Genomic DNA, 27055 nt, shown 5'->3' on the forward strand with positions numbered 1-27055 from the left:
AATTATAGTGTAGTTGCTCTACATTACGCGTGGCGGGTATTATTTCATTACATACATACAATAGGTACATACGACAGAAAAATATTATTTTTAATTACATCATATTAATAATAATAATAATGACTATGTATCATTACTTTTAAAATTATAATTTATGACAGTATGAATTATGAATATATATAGGTATGTTTAAATACGAAACTGTCAAAAATGATTTTCATGCTTTTTTTTCTTCTTAAAAAAAGAGTGATGAACAAAATGGAAAAATGCTATATAAATAAAGCCAAACTAACAAATATAAAAATATCTGCAATTTAAATCGATCACTCATTGGTTTATTTGTTTCTTAAAGAACTTAATTTACAAAAAAATGATTGGATGGTAAAAATGACCATTTTGTCTGATGTACATTGCACATTTTTTAATAGTATTTTTTACTTTTGGAGGGAAACCACATTGTGGTTATGATTAATTTAGGAAGCATTTTTACCATCTTTTTCAAGAAAATAAGGAGTTTTTTAGTTCAAAAAAATCTTTAGAAATAATTAGGTAGGTATTAAATAAGCCCTTATATACCAGGTGAAACTAATAACAGTCAAACTTAGAAATGCACAGTTTTCTTACGTTGATCATTTTGCCTTGATTTTTTTTCTTGTTGTTTATTTCTAGTGTCCAATAAATAAGGGGGGGGGGGGGGGGGGGTTTTAATGCAACCATCTCGTAATCAGTGAGCAAATGACACTTGGAATTCGAATTTCGATCTGAACTTTTGCATGAGTAATCCTTGGTAGGTCTATTTTCCCTAAATCGAACAAAAAGTTGGAAAAGTAACGGCTAACGGCTTAGCCGTTCAGCCGTTTTTAGCCTATTTTCAGAGTAAATCCATCATCAATTATGTAGGAATCAACTTTTAAAACATATTTTTGGTTTAATTCATGTTAAATGATAGCAATAACCATTTTTAAAACTTCTAGCACCAACAGCTACCGTGTAGAACCGTTTGATAGCGTTTTGGAGTAGAAAAGAGTATTATGTTGAGAGAGGTTTTGTGACTAATTTGAAATATAGATAACAAAAAAATGACAAAACAGCTGAGCCGCCAGCCGTTAGCCGTTACTTTTCCAACTTTTTGTTCGATTTAGGGAAAATAGACCTACCAGGGATTACTCATGCAAAATTTCAGATGGAAATTCGAATTCTAAGTGCCATTTGCTCACTGATTACGAGATGGTTGCATTAAAAAAACCCCCCTTAATATATTATTAATCACTTAAAATAACAAAATACCACTAAATAATATTAAAATTAACGATATTAAAAATACATCACTCTATTTCGCTCGCCTATTGGGGGCGAAATATTTCTTGTTTTTAAGTTGGTCGATATGAAAAAAAAAATTTTCACCAAATGCTGAATTTTAAATTATATTTAACGTAGGTACCTTTTTAGTTTCACTTTATCAAAAAGGTAATTTTAACTTAACTGTATGTGTGTGATGTTTTTATAATTTCACCATGTTACGTTTGTGTGGAAAAATAATTTTTATTTTTTCAAAGTATTAATTCTAGCATTAACACTTTTAATTGTGTGTGTTTCTTGATCTTTAAGATCAGTTTAATCATCATTATCATCATTAACGGCGTTAGCCTTGTCCTCTTCAGTGATCTCAAGCGGATCAATTTCCAGAGGATCCTTTTCTACAACTTTAGGCTTTTTAGCCGCGGAGGCCGCCTGGCTGTCGGCGCTTCTCTTCACAGCCTCGCCGCCGCTCTTCTTGGGTGTGGTGTCAAGATCGATGACCTCGGATGATGACTTTTTGTTGTCGTCTTTTTCAACGTCATCAATTTCTTCCTCATCGTCAAGGTCGATAACTTCAGCCTGAAATAATGGATTTATTATTAATTGGATGTTAAACCAGATTTTTTATTTTTATGTTCTCAAATAAAATGAAACTCGCAAAAGGCTAAAATATCGATACTAACCCCCCCCCCCCATCTACCACATCCCCTCCCCTAGATGAACGAACTAAATAAATAAGTTCCATGTTATCAATCTAATTTGACGACAATTTACCCCTGTAATGATATCCACGTACAAGCATCAACAATAGATACTTCCAAAAATAGCATGAGTTTAACTATGAGGCAAATAATTCAAAGTGTAACCTTTTCATTTCAACTTAGCTTTGCATCTTTGTATTTGAAGTAGCAAAGACTGGCTAGAAAAATAGCTTAAATAACCTATAAATATATAAAAATGAAATGTACCTTTTGCGGCGGTTTCTTAGGCTGTGGGGCAGGTGAAGGTTTGTTGACGGTTTTCTGCAGGCCACTTCCAGATGCACCCTGTAATACGATACATTGTTTATTTGAGTAGATAGATCAAATAAAATCCAAATGAGACAATGGCCCATAAATTCATGTACATCCAAAATAATGATACACAAAATTACTCCTTCTGTGGTTAAAACGTTTGAACAATCAACTAAAAGAACAACCATTCAAAATTTCCTAAAGTGTTTAAGCCAACCAATTAGAGAACGTTATTATAAAAAATTATGAGACTAGAGTAATAAACAGCTTAATGTATCCCTCCTTTCCTCCCTAAATCAAGGGTTAAATTCCAAGAAACCTAACTCATTAAATGCACTTCATGCAACTATCCCTTAACTTTAAGCCGTTCAGTGCAGGGGCTGCTATTCAGCCATTTATTTCAAATTGAAATTGCCGAAAATTTAATAGGTATTTTGTTAAGGTAAAGTTGGCGTACAACTTTTTTATTTTCATGTAACTGAAAGAAAGTGGGTAAGAAAGTGAGAAAAAAGGAAGGGGCGTTGTGGGGAAATTTTCACTTAGAATTGTTTGTCAGAATCACATTTCCTTTTCCCTGGTGCCGTTAAAACACAATTGAATACCTGTTTGCTTTTGTCTGTCTTCTTGGCCACGCCTGAATGCGCCGTGTAGACGTGGTTCTCAAACAGTTTGTACTGTCCAAAGGTTGCAGTACACACTGTACACTTGTAGGACAGATGGGCCGGTTTCAAGGTCTTGTTGTGGTCCTTAGCCACGTGGTTCAACAGCTTCCACTGATACACCTAAGGAAATTTGTGAATTAAGACTCTAAAAGTATGTTCTTTTTTATGTCAAAAGGAGTTTTTAGTAAGTATTAGTTTAAGCGACAGAAAAAGCGACTAAAAAGCGGATAGGCAATAACTTTCAATCCAGATTGATCGAAATCAAAGTCATGAAATAAGCTTTTAAAGCTTATTTGGTAATATATTTCTACTGCCTTTTCGTTAGGTATAATTTTAATAATTGTGGAAAATTGTCTGTAATACGATGCTAAATATGATTTTTCAGTATGACTGAGAACCGTTTCTAATCCAGCGGATAACAATCGGTTTTGCCGAAGCCATACTATGATACTGGAATAGTAATTACCTTTCCGCAGACGGGACAGCGGCCCGAGTCCTGTCCCTTGTTGGCCGCGTCCTGCATGCTGGCCGTCACCAGGCCGTGGCTGCCCAACAGATGTCGCTCCAGACCCTGGTCGGTGAAGAAGCGGAATTGACATTTCTGGCAGTTGAGTGGCGGACGGTTGTGGATCATCTTAGGGTGGATTTTCACCTGGAATAAAAATATAAGTAAGTTAGTATTTCGTACAAATTATTCGAATATTTGAGAATTTTTCCAATGATCTCTAAAGGGATAATACAATGACAGATAAATTGATGTAAAACCCTAATGATAATAGACAAAATTACACCTTCTATAGATTACAATTATTGGTTGAAACGTTGGGACACTCAAATAAATGAACCAATCAATCAAATTCAATAAAAGCTTCCAAAATTAAGCCAACGAAAAAGAAAATTCAATTAAATATCTTTGGGGGCTAGTGTAATAAACAACCCAATGTCCCCTCCGCCCATGAAAACACTACTAGTAGCAAATGCAAATTTTTAATAGGGATAGTTAAACTAAAGATAATAATAATAATACCTTGTGGATCCATTGCATATGGTTCCTAAGCTGCTCTAGATCCTTGATATAACTATCACATATCTCTAGAGATAGGTAAACTAAAGATAATAATAATAATACCTTGTGGATCCATTGCATATGGTTCCTAAGCTGTTCTAGATCCTTGATATAGCCATCACATATCTCGCAGATAACAAAACTGCCCTTGCCGGTGCCTCCTAAAAATAATCAGGTTTTAAATCAGGAATCTCAAGCGATAAAACAATTATAAAAAATATACACAAAATTAACTATTATCTAGATTAAAATTAGTGGTTGAAATATTTGAACACAACTAAAAAAACAACCAACGAAAATACACCAAAGTCCCTTAAGTTGTTAAGAAAACTTTTTTGTAAAAACTTTTGGGGCTTGTTTAATAAACAGCCCATTATCCACTCCATCTTAGTTTTAAATAAAGTAAGTTAAATAAACGATTTTTATTTTAAAAAGTTGCTTTTTCAACAGAACGTGTCTGTTTTCTAGAAATGTATCTTTTCATTTTTTTTATTTTCATATAACATCATTGTGACAGTCTTATATAATCTCTCTAATAGCGTATTTTATTGAGAGGCTACTATTAGGAAAGTGGATTCCTGCGGATGCGAGTATATTTTATAAAAAATGACTAAATAACTAAAAAAGCTCAAGTCTGAAGATTGCTGAAGTTTTTAAAATAATATTTGCAGTATTGCTACGAATCCTTTAATTTTCCGCTAATCTAAAACCGGTTCTGAGCCATACTGAACGGATATATATTATGTAGATATAAGAAAATTAACGTACCTGGTTGTCCTGGTTTCATCTGCGGACTGGCGGTGCCCTTTTTGGCGGCTGCTCCCGCAGGACTGTTGCGGCCAGGTAAAGGTGTTATAGATATACTTGGAGAACCGGCCTTGCCACCCTGAAACAGGAAAAAAAATTATGAGTTGTTTGCTTAGCAATAGTTTCTCAGAGTTTCTTAGAGAGGTACGAATGTCTGTAATTCTGTTTGTAAATAAGGATCTCGCTAACAGCTGCAACGATATGGTTTTCGTATACAGTAATGCTTCACTCAAGTAATGGGTCAATTTTAAGAAAATGCACCCAACCCCTCTGATAGAAAAAAATCCCAATTTTTTTCTTCTTTTTACATCTAGAAAAATTGAAGATAGTATATGTGCCCCTAGAGGCCTCTAGAAGAAACGCCCCTTGGTTTTCTTAATTCGTATTCTAGTGTACTTCTATAAAAACACTTTAAAATCTTAACAATCTTCAAATATCTGAAGGGATAAGAAAATGGCCGATGAATTGATGACACCACTTCTGGAGATTACTATTAGTGGTCGAAATGCTTGGACACTCAACATTACGAGCGAACCAGAAAAAATTTCTTTTAATAGTCCCTAAAGTTTTCATCCAACCAAAAAAACGTTATTATAAAACTTTGGGGACTAGTGTGATAAACAATATCACAAAATTTTAAATTACTAAAGTTAAGATGAGGTCATCATTGAATAATCTCGGTAAATACTAATGACATCATAAATGCATGCAATATTACTTAGCAATTCAGGATAATTTTACAAAACATTATTGTACAATTATAGAGAGAGATTCTATAATATAAAGTAGTAAGGTTTTATTATCAGTCCGTTCAGAGCTCGCTAATGATTTCTTTGGTTGCAGTTTTAGTTTTAACAGAGGTAATGATTTAGTAAGACTAGAGGTTTTATGTGTTTTCTGTCTTTGCTTGCTCAATGAATATTTGGATGTATAAACCATAATACTCTCCTTTCCACAGTTTAATAAAGTACATTAAAAGAAAAGGGGGTGTGATTAGGCTAAGGGGGTGCGGGGTAAATGAATAAGACTATATATACAAACATCTGAACAATTTACAAAAGTAGCATTTTAAATAAGTTTTCACTAACAAAATATAGATTATAAATGATTTTAAACTCTGTTGCCTTAAAGATTCAGAATACTCATTAAAGAGATAAACATTTTGGGAAGGGGGTAAAAAGATTAAAAATTAATAAGAAGGAAGTAGGGGAGAGATTAAATCTAAGAAAATATAAAACATAAGGTTTACTTATTATCCTAAAGATGTTAAGTAGTAAGGTTTTATGTATGTTTGTCCGTTAAGATTTCTCTAACCACTGAACCGATTGAGTTCTTTACATGATATACCACTGGTTGGTTTTAGGCTACTTTACTGCTACCTCCCCATTTATATACAGAACCCCGAGATGCTAAGGGCCCAACCGCTAGTTGCGAAAAAAACATTGAATAATGAAAATAGAGAGAAAAAAACGAAGTTTTGAAAAGGATTTTTCTCTAAAAACACACTGATATAATTGAAATAGAAAGATAATTTTCAAGAGCTGCATAGATAGATAGATATTTAATAGCACAAAATTAAGAGAGAAAGGGGGGGGGGGCAGAAATTTTGGGGAGGGAATTAATATCTGTAAAGAAAACACACTGCTATGGGAGAGATAGAAAGATAGTTTAGCCTACAGTTAAGATAGGAAGATAGATTCTGAAAAGCGGAAAATTGAGAGAGATAAGGGGGGAGGAGGGGAGAGAAAAAAGGGTAGAGAATTTCTATCCATACAGAACAGAGCTTAGAGATAGAAAGATAGCAAGAACTAGAATTTGCAGATAGACAAGCTATGCTTGGATGAATAGATAGATACAACATTACAGACGACATTAAACAAAAGTGAAAGAGATAGCAAAATGATAGAAAGAAAGAAAGAGAGAGAGATATAGAGAGAAAAAAGGACCAAAAGCAGTTTTTAGATACATTTTTAAAACAAATAAACACATATATTTAGCAGCTGAAATAGCATTTTTTTTACTAATCTGAAGTATAATAGAAAAGTTTCTAAATTTCTATAATAAATTATTATAAAATAATAGCTTAAACAAGAATAAAAATATCCATCAGTCAAAAAAAGCTATTAACCAAATTACTGAACAAAACAAAGAAAAGATTTAAATAATAATAAAAGTACGAATTGGGATTTTGATTGAAGGCTTATTAATTTTTTATAGGGCCGCAGCCGGCAGGTGCATTTTTAGTTGCAGGCCCCGTCCACCAGGTGTCTATAGTTGAGCCCCCCCCCCCCACACTCGTATAAAAATTAAGCGCTCATACAATCCAACAAATTTTTAAAATTAAAATAGCGAATCAAAATTTTGACTTACTGAATTGGAGAAGTTTTGGTGTTTTCACACCTTAATAAAATGCACTAAAATTCAAGTTTTCTTGTTTTAAATTCTTATTTGCTACATCGTATGCGCACCTCCTAAAAATCGATATTTCTACAGAGCTACATAGAGAGGGCCCGCTGGGTTATTAAAGGGAAGCAAAATGTGAGAGAAAGAGAGAGAAATGAGCGTTTTTATAGTCTTATACATATATATTTCCTTATATAATTGTAATTTCGACCTCATTTTAATTATGGGTATCTAAAATAATGGACCTTTAGTTTATTCCCTGAAAAGCAGAACCCATTTGGTCCAGCAGTTGTTGAGATATTAACATTAGTTTTTATAGTAGATACTTCCTTAACTTTAATTTACAAATAAATAGCCTAAATCCGTCCCGGAAGTTTTAGTATAATGGATACCTTAATCAGTTTAGAAGTTGGCAAGATTCTAAAGGACAAACGAGGATCTGAAAACTTTACCTCTACAACTTAATGCATGGTTTATTTTTCAAAGTGCATTCATATTGTCATTTGACCAAATATACAATATATGCAATTTTATCATACATATAAAATCATTAACATATTCAGAGTTTATTCAGGAACTTTATTGCGCCCCAAGATCTCGCTAACCGCTGAACCCATTTAGTTTTATTTCTCTAGGGATTAAACTTACTAGTTTAAGCTATTTTCTCGGGGGATAGTTTTTCCCAAAAAAAACATTCCACTGGCCCTAATGAAATGAGGAAAAGTACTATCTTTTCAAAAATCATTGAATTTGTAGAGGTATATTCCTTTCTTCTCCATAGAGATAGGAAACAAAGCCACTCTGTTGATTTTCTAAATATTTTTTTTTTATGGGGGGGGGGGGAGGACTTGAATATTTTTTTACCTGATGGCTAAAAGTTGCTAAAACTTGAATAGTCACAATGAAATAATGACTAACTAGAAAGGTTTCAGACAAATAAAAAGTATTTCATACAAACTAGCTTTTTCTTTTTAATAAAGTAATATTTCTTTCATTATAACGATTACAGCATACTTATACTGAGATAACAACTCTTTGTTGGTATGTTTAAAGTTAAGTTGCATTACAAAAAAGCAGTGTTCTGGAGCCGGAGCCGGGAGCAGCAACATTTTTGGTGGAGCCGGAGCCGGATCCGGAGCCGTATTTTTCGTTAAAAACGGCTCCGGCTCCGGACTAGCTAAAAATGATTTTTTAAAGTAATATTATAATTTGGCAACGGTCTATTTCCATATAATAAACTGAAAAACTATTGTTACTTAACAAATAGACACACATCCTTCTACTTTTATATAGCTTTAATCAAATAAAAGCAAAATATTTTATATTATTTATTTTATTTCATCAAATTCAATAATGAAAAAAAATTTATATATTAATTTTAAGGTAGGAGCCGGAGCCGGAGCTGGAGCCGGAGCCGGAGCCGGGAGCCGTATTTCCAAATACGGCTCCGCGGAGCCGGAGCCGGAGCCGCATCAAAATTATACGGCTCCGGCACACTGCGAAAAAAGTATAAAAAATTGTCTCGTACTGAATGCAGAAAAAAAGGTGTGATGATTTGAAAAAGTGCCTTTCTTATTTCCAAGTCATTCAATTGTGTTCAGATTTAAGTAGACATGTTTTTAATCAATAAGATATTTGACCTAATAACCTTACTATTTTCGTCAAAAAACGCATTGATAATAAAGATTCAACGGCTTTCATATACTGAATGAAAAGCTACTTTAGAGGTCTTTTATAATATGAATGAAGACATATTGTGTTTTTTTTTAAATCTATGGTATAAACAGTCTGTCTGAAGCGAAAACTCTCGCTAACTGCTGGACAGATAACAGATATAGATATATACTAAGAACTACCTCCCATTCTTTTTCAAAGACCTCTTTCGGCTGCTTCTAAATTATTTTCTGCTACTTGACTGTGTTAATATAAGCGACACCATATTGGTTGATTTTCAATGACCCAATAGAAGGGTTTTACAAGGTGGTTGCGATGGGGAGATAGTTATTTAACCCTTTCTCCCTCTAGTGTTTCACTCTAATGATGAGATAAAAAGTACATATACATATATCTATTGATAATGACTTAAATTTCAGATATTTCAAATAATGTTTACAACAGCTAGTTAGATACAATTAAAGTGTTAATATTTACTTCAAGAAATTCTAAATTAATCAATCAGGCCATTCATTTTAATGTAATCTAATATCTTTCTTAAAAGGTAAAATATTCAACTACAATAATCAAGTTTTTTTAGGAATCTAAATAGATTTTCCAAAGAAAACTTTGAAGTTTTGTAATTAACAATTTTATATCCTTAAAGACATAAATATTAATTATAAGTGACGCATGTTAATTGAACATTAAAAGTTTAAGATAATAAAATTCAAAGTTTCTAAAAATGAAGGTTTAAAAATACTCCCAGTTTTTTTTTGTTAGCTTGATGTATCTATCTATCCATATATATATATATGGATATATGTTTTATGTTATATATATATATCTATATACTTATATATATAGTATATATTATGGATTACAGTTAGTAGATAGAGAATAGGGAGGGGGAGGTGAAGGGTGGTGACGGGGGGGAAATTTAAAGAGGAAAGAGAGATAGAAAGAAGCAAGCGAGAAAGAAAGGGAGGGGGGAAATGGAGGAGTTTAATGAAATGCAATCAAAAAGGGGGAGGGTTTGCTATCTAGAGAGGTATAGTTGTGTGTGTGTGTGCGTCCGTATTTTTGTAAGTTGTTAGGTTCTCTTCAATTTAGCTTTTATAACTATAATAAGCAGATCATAATATGCCATTTAACATAAGGATAATCAATCAAATTAATTAAAGGCTTCTTAATATTGCTATAAAAATCGCGGATTTTCCGCAAACCGCGGATAAAAATCCGCCAAGGGGGGGACAAAGGATCGGAAAAATCCACGAGGGAAAAAAAGTGTGTTGTAGAGTGGCGGGGGCAGAAAACTGTTGCAAGCGCTGGCACGCCTCCCCCCACAATCTACTCTACACACACAAACACGGCAGCTCTGATCCAACACACACAATTTTTGTGGATTTTTTTTTCGGGGGACGGACGGATGGACGGCTGCGGATAACTATCAAAATATCATCTATAATACTAACTAACCGCGGCTATGAGAGTTGAGATGTAGCGTACTTGTTAATGACCCTTGGGCCTATGTTTGTAATGGTTAATTTGATATGCAGTTTTAGCGTACGATAGCTGTCTTTAAAGTTGGCTTTAATAAGCATACAAAAAGGTCATTTAATTGTAGGTATTATAGGAAAGGCTTGAATAGGAAAAAGAATAAAGTAATCTGTTTATAACTTCATATACATTGAAGAAGGTTAATTTACATGTCAATAGCTAATTATAAATAGAATATTGAAAGTATTAAAAATGTTAAAATGTACATAACCCTCTTTAAGCCTATAAACCAAACTTCCTTCCAAGTACAAAATTGACATTTTTCTATATAATAAAATGGTGGCTAATAGCTTTTTATTGGTTGAAATAAAAACAATGTCTTAAACAATGTTAATTGAGAGAGTCTTAAAAAGGGGGAAAAGGCCTTTTAAACCTATCATATAAGTTTCCTTTTTAAATGACCTTTTTAAGTACAAAAAAGTTTACTTTCAATAAAAATGAAGTGGTAGGTAGTAGAATGTATTAAATAATGTCCACTTGGTTCTCAATTGCCATGATATATGGAAACATAAAGTTTGTTTCAAAGGGGAAAAGTAGACAACCTTTTAACTTTGTTAACAAATTTAATTAAGGCTTCATTTCGAGAAAAATTGTCAAAAAATTCATATTTTGAGTGAATTTGATTACCTATTGGTTTTAACCAGATAAACAATATGCAGGCTAAAAAAACTTTTCAAGATTACGATTGGTAAGTTCAAACTATGGGAATGTCCAAACTTATAAACCAATAACTTTAATCTACATAAGGAGTAGTTTGCTTATCATTGATGTACATTCAAGTTAATACATATATTACATTTAATATAGGTATAATGACTTGATAAACAAGGATGACAATGAACATCCATAAAAGCGAAGTACTGAAACGGTAGGACAAACGGACATTAACATTTGTATATTGTGAGAACTAAATAATCAGAATATAAATGTATAAGAGTGGAACCAAAATTGTAAGTAAATTTGTTGAAAAACTGCTGTATACAGGATAATATTTATGGACATACTTACATTTTTAGAACTTGATTATAGAGTTGCTTCGTAAAAAAAAGTAAAAAAATCGACATGTTTAAAATGGACGGACATTCTGGTAACGATTATCGAGTTGCTACGCTTTCTAAATCGTACCTAACTACTAAAGGAATCACAATGCAAATTTTGAAATCGATAGGACAATTCTAACATGCCTAAATTAACGAATAAAGTTATCTGTTACGGACGGACCCTAATTATAGAAAAGCTTCGCTTTTAAAAAGACAATATTTTATTCCATATACGTATTCTTCTATTAGGTTCGATTAGGTTCCTTACTTAAAGTAAGATTTAAATAGGTCCTGCGATGGCTTTAGCCTTTATGCTGTTTCATTTTCAGATATGTCTTGGAGAGCTTTTTTACTCGCTCCTTATTTCCTTAAAATCTAGAGCCCCTAGATGCTAGGTACATAGCCTCTAGTATGTTTTCAAATATCAATTAACATGACAGTGAAAGCAACAAATGGAATGTTAAAAATTATCAAATATTTTGAAATCAAAATTCATAATTGAACATAGATTATTATGCTAATATATCAAATATCAAATGACCATATTAAAATAAATATATCAATTAGGTATGTAAATAAGTAAAAACTTTCACAAAAGGACGGACATACAATAGAGTAGCTTCGATATCCAAAATAGACATAATACCTCGAATGGAAAATTAAGATATATTATAAAGTTGTCATATATGCAAAGCTTGCCACTAGGAATGCGTCATCCTTGTTTATTTACAGGCATAATAATCTGGTTTTAACTAGAACTTGACAAAACTTTATAGCGTAGTACAGCTACTATGTAGGTAAAAATTAAAAATTAATTTTGGGAGGTTGCTTAGACAAATACAAAAGGGATATTGAACTTTTTTCACCAAAATTAAAGGGATAATTCTAAAAATAAGTTTAATACCTAGTTGTTTAGGATTTATTTTATGACAAGAAAAACGATGCCTGATCTTCATCTTAATTAATATTTTTTCTTATTGATCTAGCATTTAGAGGCCCTGTAAAATAGACTATAACCATACAATTAAAAGGGATAAGCGAATATGAAGACAAAAATATCTTGTTTAACTCTAAAAAATACGGAAAATTTTGAAAAAGTTTGTGCATTTGTTAACTTTCAAAGTTTCACAGAATATGAACTTCTTTCAATCTAGCCATTTGGAGTATATATAACTAGCGGCTTCGCCACTAGGGGCACTTGAGAGGGTGGGGGGTTGAATTCGACCTCCCCACGATATATTATATTAATTACAAGAAAAAAATTTTTTATGGAGGCTGGAGAGTGTCTCCCAAATTTCTTTTTTTTGAGGGGGTGGGGACGATTTCTCTTGGGAAAGTGATGGTACCCTCCCCCAAATAGGTAAAACAAAAACTTCCAAGGACTTATAAGAAGCTACAAGGTAGTCCAAGGGGGTGGGTTGTAATGTGGTGATTACCCCTCCAAACGAATTTGTGCCTTTTTTCAAAATATTTTTCATTTTACCCCCCCCCCCCCCATTTAAAATTTACCCCTACCTTAGGGATGATGCAGGCTTCCCCAACAAATTTGGAGGGGGTATTTCCCCCCATACAATTTTTTTTTTTTTTTTGGGGGGGGTAAAAAAAATTTACCCCTGCCAACATATTTCATGGGGGGTAATTAACCCTCAAGCAAAGATTTAAAGGATATAACAATGGACGATAAATAAATATACACTCACCCCATTACGATAAATATAATAACCCATCTATAGATTAAAATCATTGCTGGAAAAAGGTTTGTCCTATCCAATCAAGATTTGAAAAAAAGTACCCAAGATGACAGCCAATGAGAGGTAAATTGTAATTTTAAGTCCAATGTCCTTCCCCCACTCTATAACAAGGACATATGTGTTTATAATAGGTGCAGCAATAACATTTACATATGAAATAAGCACTGTAAATTGCTTTCAACTATAGAATGTGTACTGTAGGCAAGGCATACTTATTTGGTTTATGTTAAGGTATATGTTAGGAAAATATATACAAGTTTTTAAAAAGTACAAGGTCGAAAAACCCATAACATACTGCTTAAAATGGTTGCTTAATATTTTGATGTTTAAGATATTTTACTTTTGTACATTTGATTTCAGTAAATACCTAAATCATAAAGTGCAAGACTAAAAAAGTACATAGCAGTACGAAATGTGTACTGTATATTATCTAACCCTGCGTTAACCCCCCATCCGAAATAAACATTTTAATAGTTAAGTAAAAGAAATAGCGTATAAATTCATGTACATCCCCAATAACGATACACAAAATTACCCCTTCTGTAGATTCCAATTAGTGGTTTAAACGTCGGGACACTTAACATAATGAACCAACCAATCAAATTTTAATAAAAGTCCCTAAATTTGTTAAACCAAGAATACGAAAATGGTCTTTAAAAACTTTGGGGACTAGTGTAATAAAAACCCTTATGTCCTCTCCCTCCCTAAGAAAAATCAAACTAGAACTTACCGGTGAATTCTTGCCCAATACAGAAAGCCCCTGCTGGTTCAGCGCGGCCAACATTTGCTGGCCCGACAACATCTGCGGACTCAGGCCGCGCAACTTGTTCACCTGGGCCGCAAGATTGGGCTGCGGTATCCGCAAGTCCACGCCCTGGAATCCAGGCTTGTAGGTACCAACTGGACGGCCGCGGTTGGCCAGCGCCGCGTTGCGGCTGGCCGCACTCATCATGCCCATCCGCTGTTGAGCCGGAGAAAGATTTCTGGGCTGCAGTGTGGCTGCAACATGACGGCCTCCCGGTAATACACCAGGCGGTATCTGTCCAGGTCGCAGGTTGGGATAGGCCGGCCTGTTGACAACCGCTTTAATCTTTGCTGGCGGCTCCCAATCGCGCTCCGGATTCAAGTTCATGTCCGGCTTGAACCGTTTGTCACATCCCACTCTGTGGCGAGTCAGCTTACCCTTGCCGTTGTCCTCAAACGAACATTGTGGACATTGATGATAGTAAGGTGCACGCTCCAGTTTGCCCTTCACCCCGTGGATGCTGTCCATGTGGAAGAGAACCTCTTGTGGGATCTTTGTCTCGAACTCGCAGAAGTTGCATCTGTACACAAAGTTTCTCATGTGGGGCGTCTCCATGTGGTGGGCCATCACAATTCGCGATTCCGTTCTGAACGAGCAGAAGCGGCATTTTCGCATGTCATGATGGAACACGGCGTTTGTCTCCTCGCTGTCGTCCAGGTTCTTTTGCAGGCTGGAAATGGCGTGCATTACCGCAACAGATTTATCCTTGAGGGCTCTGCGCTTCTGTGAGTGCAACAAATCCTTTTGAACATATTCCTGGACAAGATTCATGCCCAGCTCACTGAAGAATTTACCCAAAGTGGAGTCGAAATAAAGTTGAGCGGCTGTCTTGGGTGGGGCGGGTTTGGGAGCTTCAACTCCCTCTTTCTTCTCCTCTCCCTCCTTTACTTCAGTTTCCTCCTTCTTATCCTCATCCTCTTTCTTTTCTTCAACTTTCTCCTCGGGTTTCTCTTTCTTTTCCTCAACTTTCACTTCCTCCTCCTCTTTTTCATCCTCAGAATCGCTAGAAACATCATCTTCGCCATCATCGCGGCGTTTTTGGCGGGCTTCTCGCCGCTTCTTGGACTCCTCTTTCCTTGCCTTCTTTTTCTCCTCCTCCTCTTTCTTTTCCTTTTCTTCAAGTTCCGCGCGCATCTTCTTGATCTCCTCCAAAAATGCTTTGATTTCTTCCTTGGGAGGTTTCTCGTACACATAAGGTACAATGAAACTGGGCGCCTCAACTACAAAGGTATCATCGGTCAGGTTGGGATCATATTCCTCCTGTTCTGGTTGTACAACTGGAGAAGGTACAGATTGTGTTGCCGGAGACACCGAGCTGGATGTAATTGTTACAGAGCTGGGAATTTTGGGAGTGTTGGGTTTGATGGTGACGCCTGAGCCAAGTGTCAGCCCCTGGGCGCCAATATTAAATTTGGGTTTAGCTGGGGTTATCGATACGCCGGATCCCATTTTACCCGCCAAAATTGCTTGCGTGTCCAACCTGTTGGCGTTCTTCTGACTGTCAATAGTTTTCTTGGCCGAGGTGGCCAACAATTGCAAGGTTTTCAGGTCGTCGATTGTAACAACATTTGGTTTCTTTGCCCCACCCCCCGCACTGCTGGATTTTGTAGATTTAGTGATGCTTATGCTGGCAGTTGTGGGTGTGGTCAGAGGATCCTCAGCATCCACCTCTACAATATCGCTGTCATCATCCCTAATCTCTTCAATCTCCTCAATAAGCTCGGCCTCCTCTCCCATCTCCATCTCTGCATACTTAGTGGGGGTCTTCTTTCTGGAGCTGCGCCGCAACCCGGCGTCATCCAAGGTAACCTCTTCGATCTTTTTCTTTTTGGGCGTGGTGTTATTTGTATCCGCGTTTGTATTGTCCTTGTCAATGATTATATCATCGTCGCTTCCTTCCTCATCACTATTTTCAGCGCTATCACCATTATCTATCTCACCATTAGTAACTTTGGCAGCTTTTTCTTTATCACTATTGCCATTAACTGCTTTGTTATTGGTGTCAGAATGAATTTCACTATCTCCACCTCCAAGAGGATCTTGATCCCCGGAGTCATTTGAATTTTCATTGTCCTCCTCTTTATCACCATTCTCTTCAGTTTCATCTCTGCTTTCTGAAATATTAACATCAACTTATTTTCTATTTAATTTTAAACCATTGATATAAATAGCCAAAAATGCTGAATGAAACATTTTTCCAGTTAGGTTGGGCAAAATAAAATCTTAAATGAATACACCCCTGAAATAATATTTAATACAGTGAGATATACACAAGAAAAAAGGGTTACCTCAGGGGTGTTTATTGTGCACAAGATTAATTTTTACCCCTGCTGCAAAATTTTTAATTTTTAACCCCCCTAGTTTTTTTCCAGCAAGGAAAGGGATAAAATGGAAAAATATTTTCAAAACTCCTTATTTTATTTGTATTATCCCCTCTCTTAATTTTTATATTTTTACCCCAACCACAATTTTTTTTTTCACCCCCCTCAGCAGGGTCAAATTTGCAGAATACTCACCCCTGGGTTACCTATAGTAAATAGTAGGCAAAATAATTTTCAGGGTATGCAAAATATCAATTTATGTTCAAATGAAAATATAGGTTTACTTTATTGATTGATAATCCATAGTCTCTTGAGTCTTAGACCTAAGTAGTCATGGAGTAGGCTGAGACACTTTTTTATAGCCACAGGGGCTTTCAAGCACATTAAGACTTGACCCGCTATCTCATCTTTTACCCATTATTAGGTACTTAATCATAAGAATTACTTTAGCCAACATAAACACCCATGAAAAAAAAACGAATTATCTGTCAAATAAAAAAAATGTTTATGACTGGTCTATTTAGAACCTAATCGGTTCAGTAGTTGTTGAGATTTTAAGCTACAGACAAAAATAACCTTAATACCTACAATATATAATAAAATAGATACCTTCATCATCCCCTCCCAAAGGATCTCCATTATCTGCACTATCCTCCTCTCCACCTTCCCCTAGAGGATCTTCATCCTCAACAGAGCTACCATTTTCTCCCTCGCCACCTGTGTCATTATCGTTCTCGTTGCCAGTGTCATTATCATTCTCATTATCTTCACCACCTGTATCCATTTCTTCGTCTCCTGCAAAATAGAAATTATTAAGAGATTGTTAAAGGCAGAAGGGGGGAGGGGAGAATAGGGCTGCTAATTACACTAGTCCTCAAAGTTTAAAATTACGTTTTTATACGTTGGCTTACCAACTTTGAAAACGACTTTTATTGGTTTTTGATTCGTTGGTTCATTAAGTTGAGTGTCAAAACGTTAAAACTAATATTTGTAATCTAGAGAAGGGGTAATTTGTGTATCACCATTGGAGAAACCTATACAATTTACCGGACAATATCTTATCCCTTTAAATCCCTGGTAAAGAAAAAGGGGTTGTTCTAAGGTTATTCAGTCCATTGATTTAACATGTAGTTATCAAAATATCATGAAAAAAGCAGGTAAAGAATTATGTTTTAATAATTTCGAGAAAAAAAAGGTTAGCTATCTTTCTATAATTAGGTACCTATTTACTTACCTTCTACAGAGGAGCCATTCTCATGAACACCATTGTCAGAGGAATCACCATTACCATTCACGTGGCTTTCCTCGGCTTCTTTCACAACCTAGTTAGACAAAAAATATTGTAAATATCTTTTATTTATATATAAACTTAGGAGGGATAGATCGATGAAAGAGAATGTAACCTTAACTATGTGAAAGGTAAGAGCTAAAGGAAATAAAGTATTCTCATTTCAAAGATAAGACACCTGCCATAAAAGTGTAATTAAAATTTCTTACATACAATTTATTGAGCTTTTATACAAGAAGTTCAACATAAATTATGATAATGCAATACTCTACCACCCCACCCCCCCCCCTTTTTTATTTATAAAAGTATAACTTATTAAAATTTGGAGGGGGGGGGGGGGTAATTATGTGGTTTGCTTGTAACTTTAGGAGATGTTTGGTTAGTTTATGTATATAGGGATATGAAAAGCTCAATAATCACTTTGAGTGAAAGCACCAAAAAAAATGGCAAAAATCCATGAATTAGCAAACCTCACGGGCTGCAGCCTTCAGAGTCTCAAGATCCGCCGCGGGCTTGGCACCAGTAGTCTCTGTGTCCATTTTTTCTTCTACAGAGTTGGACATTTCTAGAAAAAAATATCATGATCATATACCTAGTCACAAGTAATTGTATGTATGTTTGTCTGTCTGTACGTCCCTTAGGTGATATACCAACAGATTTAGAAGAAAAAGCTTAAAATATAATTTAGGTTAGGAAAGAGTTAGAGGAATGTTATTTCCCTACCCCCACCCCCAATTTAAAGGATATGGTTCTCTTAGGTCCTGTGTTCTTAACTATTTTTGAAGAGAGTAACTATATAATATGGGCCGGGGGGGGGGGGGTCGACTCTTATGCATACCCCCAGAGGCCTCTAGGAGCGTAGCCGCAAGTACATATATAAGAGTATATAGCAATGAGGTAAATACCCTAAAATGCGGGCTCAACTAATTAAAAATATGTATATATAATCTTTAAGCAAATCTTAATAAATAATAAATTATTTAGGTTGTATATATTTGAATCCAATTTAAAGTCAAACAATATTTATGGAAAATAATTGAACCTAATCTTTAAGGATGAACCATATAAAAAGTAAAAACAATACAAAATAAACATTCGTTTAAAATATTTTCATATACTTATTTCAGAAATAAAATATATTTTTCATTATTTACGTTAACAACGGGAAAGGGGGAAAACCACAGATTTTTACTATTTTTATTTACTTTTTACATAAAAAATAATTATAAAAATACAAAATAATAATCATAAAAACTCAATTTATAAATTAAAACTACAAAAATGCTGAAAAACCCGGAAAAACAATGAAAATTTGTGTAATTACATATGATCATCTGATTATTGTTTGTAAGCAGACAATATATTATAATATATACCGGCCATCAATATAAACAATCAAACATTCACTTTTTAGCAAATTTACATATAAAATAAACAATTTTTACCTTTTATAACTTAATTTAACTAATTAATGATCATAACTTAACAATCACGACAGCTCATTTTTTTATAATTCTAATTATAACAGCATAATTAATTAATTTTATATAAAAAAAAACGCGCTAAATTTTATTCTTCCGTCTGTTTTGTGTTCTGTGAGACTATCAAATCCAAGATGGCGCCCGTGGTCATGTGACCACATTCTGCCGGCTGGTGACCAATCAGGGCTCAGTAAAGCGGATAGAAAAGATTTAAACCAATGAGAGAGCAGTAAAGATTAAACTAAAGTGCACCTTCTCTGGCGGTTCCATGTACTGGACCACCTCCCCCCACTACAGCTAATCGGGAGGTTCTAGTGCCCTCCTGGCATATACACCATCCAAATACACAACATTTTAGTCATAGTCCTTGAAGGGGGGGCCGCACAAAAATCACAATTTTCGCCTCAGATATATACCAAACCTAACGTCAAAGTACGGGCATTACAAATTCGGGACTTTTTAATTAGCTTCCTTTATGACTTTTTAGATTTAATAACAATATATATAAATATATATGAATTTTGTTTTTATAGAAAGAAAGAGAGATAGGATAAAAAGCGGCTGAAACTCTAGAAAGAAAAAATAATCTACGTTTTAACAGAACTAAAGTATCATAAACTAATACTTTTAATTAAAATCTAATATCTTAGAGTAAATTTTTTCTACATCAAATGATTAATTTTGTTTTGTAAGCATATACATTGTAGGATATTGATTCATTTTGACTATATACATAAAATTTTAAAAAGTCTTTCATTATCATAAGCTAACTTTGTAGATAATAATTAATTCATTATAGCATTTAAATTGTCTTTTAAAATTTTAAAAGCGAAAATAAATAATGGATGTACAAAAAAGCCTTTGTTTGAAAAGTTAGTCCAATTTTCATGATTAAAAGAATAAAAACACCCAGAAGTAGCGAAGCAAGCTGAAATATAAATTCTATAGAACAAGGATGACAACATCCATAAAAGTGAAGCACTGAAACGGTAGGACAAACGGATATTTACACTTGTATAGTGTCTAAACTGAATAATCAGAATATAAAAGCATAAGAGTCGAAGCAAAATTGTAAGTAAATTTGTTGAAAAACTGCTTGATACAGGATAATGTTTATGGACATACTTACATTTTTAGGACATGATTATAGAGTTGCTTTGCTTGTAATATTGTTCTTTGTTGTTCCAGGAATCAATATACCAAAAATCAGATCAAACGGATAATTAGATCACATAAAAATTTGCTGTTAAAAAAGTAGAAAAATCAACATGTTTCAAATGGACATACGGACATTCTGGTAATGTTAATAGAGTTGCTACGCTTTCTAAATCGTACCTAACTACTACAGGAAACATCATGCAAAGTTTGAAATCGATAGGACAATTCTAACATATCTAAATTAACGAATAAAAGCTATCTATCTCGGACAGACGGACGTACGGATGGACCGACCCTAATTATAGAAAAGCTTCGCTTTTAAAAATAAAAAGAAAGGTCAAACTAATGGACTAACAAAGTAAGTTATATATAAAGTAGATGCTCATTAGTCAAAATAATTTTCATAAAAGAATGAAGTAATCATACACAGAGAAGCTGAGAATAGTTATTTATCGCATCGTATTATAGACAGCTTCCCGCGGATATTAAAATGAAAAACTACAGTATTAAAACTAGTTTTGGTAGCTTGAAGTGGTCGAAGGCCCGGGCTAACAAAACTGGTATTCATTTTATGATTTTCTTTAATATTCGTTGAAAATTGTCTGTAATACGATGCATACATGATTTTTCAGTATGTCTGAAAATTTATTCTAATCCAGTGGATATCAATCGGTTTCGAGGCAAACTTTAATTTTACATTCCATTACAAAAACAAATATATTTAATAGCATTACGGACAAAGTAATGCTTTAGAACAATAAAAGTTTTAATCATCTATCTTTAGTAGTATAGCCGAGTAGATGTCATTTCCACAATAAAAATATACTGCTCTTTACAGCACTAGCGGCTTTGCCCCTAGAGGCCTCTAGGGGTACTCGAGATTATGATGGCTTGAATTTAACACCTCCTTCCTTCTTTTTAGTTTTAAAAAAAAGTAAAGGGGGGTTTTGGGTGGTGGTACCCTCCCTATAAATAGTTATAAACCTTCCTAGGACCTATGAGAAGCTACCCTGTTAAGGAGAACCCGATCGTGTCAGCGGTTAGCGAGATCAAAAACAAAAACACCTAACTACATTATATCATAGGATAATCCTATAAAGACCGACTGATATAGAGGTGTCAGAGAAATTACAAAAAAAAATCATCTGCCTATCTATTATAGAAACCGAGAAAATTTGTTTTTACATAATGCAGCACAGACAGATGGACAAAGTAAATTCAGGAGCAGCGCCACTTCTAAACAGAAGCATTAAAATTGTCTATTTACATGCTTAAAGAGAACAAAATTAGAACATAATCTAAACTTGACATTATAATAGTAATCCTATAATATAATGTAGTTAGTTTTCTTTTTTTGTCTGAAGCTTAAGATTTCAATAATTCTACTGAACTGATTAATTTCTTCTTTTTTAGGAAGCCTCCTTATGTCAAAGTATGGTTTTATGCCATTTTTCTTCCTCCCTCCCCCCCCCCCACACATTTTATTAACCTACGAATACAGAGCCCCTAGATGCTAGGGGCGCAACCGCTAGTTGCCAATAAAATGCATATTAATACTATGTATATTTCAAAAACGAAAGCACTGCTGCATTAATGGATATAAGATTTACGTAGATCTGGATATATTGACAGGGAAAAACTTGTCGTCAATAATATGGTCCTCATTTATTGGCAAATTCGTTCATCCAGAAGGAGGCAAGGGGATAAAGGGGGTGGACGGGTGGCATCGTTAGTTTAGCCAGCTGCGGGTATTACTTTATCTGAGTACATTAAAATCTGGCGCAACATCCAAGTAATAATATATCGATTGCTGCATTGCAAAAGAGCTTGACTACCTAATATACACGTACTTTTATTTCAAAGACTTGGTTATAGAGATCCTTGCATAAGAATCGCCAGATGAGGACTAAATTAAAATTAAATCGAAGCTTAATAAGTAAATTAGACTGACAAAACCAACAAGAGTTGCAGCGAAGAAATTGATAAAAATTCGTTTTAGTTAATGTATATATTGCAAATATTATTGATGTTTTAAGGCTGATCTTACAGCTGTATATGATGTACAGACGTACGGGCTGATGCATAGACTCCAAGGTTGGGGTTAAAGGGGTGTTTACTATGGTTTACTACCCAACCCCTAACTTTGGAAAAACTCATTTTACCCCTCTCAAAGCTCTAAAAACAAGGATGACAACATCCCTAAAAGCGAAGCTCTGAAACGGTAGGACAAACGGACATTAACACTTGTATTGTGTCACAACTGAAAAATCATAATATAAATGTATAAGAGTCAAAGCAAAATTGTAAGTAAATTTGTTGAAAAACTGCTTGATTCAGAATAATGTTTATGGACATACTTACATTTCTAGGACTTGATTATAGAGTTGCTTCGCTTATTACATTATACTTTGTTGTCCCAGCAATCAATATACCAAAAATCAGATCAATCGAATGATTAGATCACATTTTGGGGATGATTATAGAGTTGATACACTTTCTAAATCGTACCTAACTACTACAGGAATCACCATGCAAAGTTTGAAATCGATAGGATAATTCTAACATGCCTAACTTAATCTAAATAAATGTAGAAGATCTTCGATTAATAAAATTAATAGAATAATTTGAACATTTGGTATAAAATAAAGTTAAAATCATAATGATTATCATATCAATCATTCAGACATTATAATCAAAGAGTTGCATACTTAAAAATTGTAGCTTATTGTTATAGGAATCATCAACTATAATCTTAGAATCAACTCTAAACTCAGAGATTTGTCTTAAAAGTTACTTACTCCAATAATTAAAAGCGAAGCTTTTCTATAATTAAGGTAGGTCCGTCCGTCCGTACGTCCGTCCGTCCGTCCGTCCGTCCGAGATAGATAGCTTTTATTCGTTATTTTAGGCATGTTAGAATTGTCCTATCGATTTCAAACTTTGCATGATGATTCCTGTAGTAGTTAGGTACGATTTAGAAAGCGTAGCAACTCTATAATCATTACCAGAATGTCCGTATGTCCATTTTAAACATGTTGATTTTTCTACTTTTTTGAAAACAAATTTTTATGTGATCTAATTATCCGTTTGATCTGATTTTTGGTATATTGATTTCTGGGACAACAAAGAACAATATTATAAGCGAAGCAACTCTATATCCAAGTCCTAAAAATGTAAGTATGTCCATAAACATTATCCTGTATCAAGCAGTTTTTCAACAAATTTACTTACAATTTTGCTTCGACTCTTATACTTTTATATTCTGATTATTCAGTTTAGACACTATAAAGTGTTAATGTCCGTTTGTCCTACCGTTACAGTGCTTCGCTTTTATGGATGTTGTCATCCTTGTTATATCTGCAATTATACAACAACACACCAGGGAGGGAGGGAGGGGACATTTGGCTGTTGATCAAACTAGTCTCCAAAGTTTTAAAATGTTTTCTTATTCGTTTTGTAATCTACAGAAGGGGCAATTTTGTTTATCATCATTGGGAAAGTGAAATAATTTATCGGCTCCTTTTTTTATCCCTGACAACACAGAACACCCTCCTCTTTCCCTTTTCCTTTCTCTTTCTCTCTCTCTCTCTCTTTCTCTCTGTCTCTCTCTCCTTCTCTCCCCTTCCTTCTCTCTCTCTTTCTCTCTCTCTCTCTTTCTCTCTCTCTCTCTCTCTCTCTCTCTCTCTCTCTCTCTCTCTTTCCTTCTCTCTCCTCCATTCTCTCTCTCGCTCTTTCTCTCTTTTCCATTCTCTCCCCCTCCCACTTTTTTTAATCTCGCTTTTTTTTTCTAGTAGAAAAATTACATGTAATGTTACTCTACAGGGTGATTCAAATAAAACTGCGCTTTCCGGTTTTCTGATAAAACCAGAGGAAATACAGAAAAAAAACAATTATAGTTCCTAGTTGTCTGAAAAAAAAAATCATTAAACTTATACAGGGTTTTTATATCTCTTACAACAACGGTGCATTTTAGAGCATAAAGAATTTAAAAAGTGTGTGTTATGACTTTTTTTGGCTATTATTTTGTACTTTTAAAGAAGATTTTATTCTAGTAAAATAATTCTGTCCTAGAAGATGACCAAATATATTCAGCATATATTTAACATTTAACATCTTACAAATACAATTTACTCAAAAAACGCTCGGCTAGAGCTAATTACACAGTAAGGACACACTTCTTTGTAAAATAGTTATTTCTCGCATCGTATTATAAACGGCTTTCCGCGGATATAGAATGTACAATTATGAGATTAAAACTAGTTTTAATCTTATGATTGTACATTTCTATATTCGTAGAAAGCTGGATATAATACGATGCTAGACATAGTTTTTTCGTATGGATGAGAACCGGTTCCTATCCACCGGATTCGAATGAATACGAGAAAATATATTTCGCTTTATTTAAGCCTTCTCAATTCTAAATGTTTGAGAGTTTATGTACAATTTATTTAAATAGAATTATCACAGTATACATTGGAAGATGGCCGGAGTAAAATAGCCGCCCACTTTTGACAAATTATGCTATTATCTTATAATCCCTAGAGGACTCTAGGGGCACTTGAGGAGGAGAGAGTCGAATTTAATAATTTTTCCTTTTTTGGGGGGAATTGGGGGTGTCCCACCCCCCAACCTTCCCGGGACCTATGAGAAGCTACACTGTTAAGGAGAACCCGATCGATTCAGCGGTTAGCGAGATCCTTCGGTACAAACATACAAACAGACAAACACACAAACATCCTGTTACTTTATTATAAGGATATTAATAACCACACCCAACCCAAAGGTGTGTTAGGTTAGAAAAAACCCCCCACAGAAACGGTTTACACAGGATGTACTGGGACCTTATAGTGAGTTCAGAACATGCTTTCCCTAAATTGAGTTAGTACCTTCCCATAGTAGAAAATTTTAAAATTACTTTTGGTGATCAAATTTTACTTTTATTTTTAGACCACCTTAACCTAACCTGCTTTATTGTCTTATTTTGTCTTTCATGTTAATCATGCAAATTCGTTTACATTACAGTTGAAATGACAGATATTGGAGCTTTCTAAAAAGGTCTCTAACATTTTTCTAGCTCTAATACTTTTTGAGATATCTTATTTCAAAGTATTGTTATAAAATCATCTTTTACACAGCAAAAAGTTGAAATAAAAAAATTAGTTATTTTAGAGAAAATTACAAGTATCTTCATGTAAATCTTTCTAATTTTGCTCCAAATTGACCAAATTGGACAGTTAAGGTGCCTAAAACTATCTACATTCAATGGACAATCCAAATCCACACTTTTTGAAACTTTATAAGTCAACAGAAGAAGGCTAAAATGTAATATCAAAGAAACAAATGTAATTTAATTTTAATTATAAATCACTTTTAAGGCATTTTTAATAATGTAAAATGTGTTTTAAGGTACAAGAAACTCATAATTGATTATGATTTATTATTTTTAAAAATCTCAGTATTAGTTTAGAGTACCTAATAGTGTATATTAACAAAAAAAATGTGCCTTAAGAATGAATTATTTCTTTTATTATATATGAGATCATCCATGAAAGTCTTTAAAAATACTATGATTTCTTATTTAAGGTGGCAAAAACTAATTTTGTTTCATAAGGTTATAAAAAATTTTAAAGGCCAATCAACTATTCTTAGAAAAAATTACTAGAATTAGTAGATTACATTTGTAAACTGCTTGGAAATGCTTGAAATTCTAACAAATTTTTTGTTTATTTTCAATGATTATGTCTATTTTTCTTAAGATATGTTTCTATTGGTTCAAAATATCATATGATTGTGTTTTATTGGCTTTCTCATTACAAAGTGACAACTTTATACACCATAACTTATCTTAAAATCCTTGCTAAAGTTGATTAAATTTCAATTTATTTAAATAAACAGCAAATATTTTTTCCTTTAGCATTTTTAAAATTCGATTCATCATGCTCCTGTTAACTTATAGTAACTTATAAGTCTTAAAAGTGTGGATTTGGATTGTCCATTGAATGTAGATAGTTTTAAACACCTTAACTGTCCGATTTGGTCAATTTGGAGCAATATTAGAAAGATTTACATGAAGATACTTGAAATTTTCTCTAAAATAACAATTTTTTTATTTCAACTTTTTGCTGTGTAAAAGATGTTTTACAACAATACTTTGAAATAAGATATCTCAAAAAGTATTAGAGCTAGAAAAATGTTAGAGACCTTTTTAGAAAGCTCCAATATCTGTCATTTCAAATGTAATGTGAGCGAATTAGCATGATAAACATGAAAGGCAAAATAAGACAATAAAGCAGGTTAGATGAAGGTAGTCTAAAACTAAAAGTAAAATTTGATCACCAAAAGTAATTTTAAAATTTTCTACTATGGGAAGGTACTAACTCAATTTAGGGAAAGTATGTTCTGAACTCACCATAAGGTCCCAGTACATCCTGTGTAAACCGTTTCTGCGGGGGGTTTTTTCTAACCTAACACGCCTTCGGGTTGGGTGTGTAACTTTACTTTAATAGGGTAAGATTTTGAAAAGGTAATTTTAAATGTTTTGTCTTTAGAGATTTTTTTGTCAAATGAAAAGGTTTTTTTCTTTTTACTATTAGCTATGTATGTTTTTTTCTATCTCATTTTCTGCGTGTGAAAGATAAAGAGCCCAAACTGCGTGACTTCTTAAGTTTGGGTATGAAACATAACTGAGAATTGGAACTTTTTAAATATCTCCATCATGGCGGGCACAGGATGCCAGCAAACCTTTCAA

The 27055-nt window shown here is 33.9% G+C and overlaps 1 protein-coding gene across 1 annotated transcript; it reads right to left on the reverse strand.

Moving 5' to 3' along the window:
• Positions 1-1250: 1250 nt before the first annotated feature.
• On the reverse strand, positions 1251-19285 carry MEP-1 (zinc finger protein MEP-1). Its single transcript, XM_080173134.1, has 11 exons — positions 19114-19285; positions 18139-18233; positions 17615-17702; positions 16990-17175; positions 13985-16173; positions 4809-4926; positions 4104-4201; positions 3441-3626; positions 2915-3094; positions 2268-2345; positions 1251-1878 (listed from the first exon to the last, which is right to left on the reverse strand). The coding sequence occupies exons 2-11, from the start codon at positions 18229-18231 to the stop codon at positions 1615-1617; spliced, it is 3480 nt and encodes a 1159-aa protein (XP_080029260.1). The 5' UTR covers positions 18232-18233; positions 19114-19285; the 3' UTR covers positions 1251-1614.
• Between the last annotated feature and the right edge of the window lie 7770 nt (positions 19286-27055).

This window comes from Acartia tonsa, chromosome 1 (genome assembly GCF_053477335.1).
Source record: "Acartia tonsa isolate MP-2025a chromosome 1, ASM5347733v1, whole genome shotgun sequence".
Lineage (NCBI taxonomy): Eukaryota > Metazoa > Arthropoda > Copepoda > Calanoida > Acartiidae > Acartia > Acartia tonsa.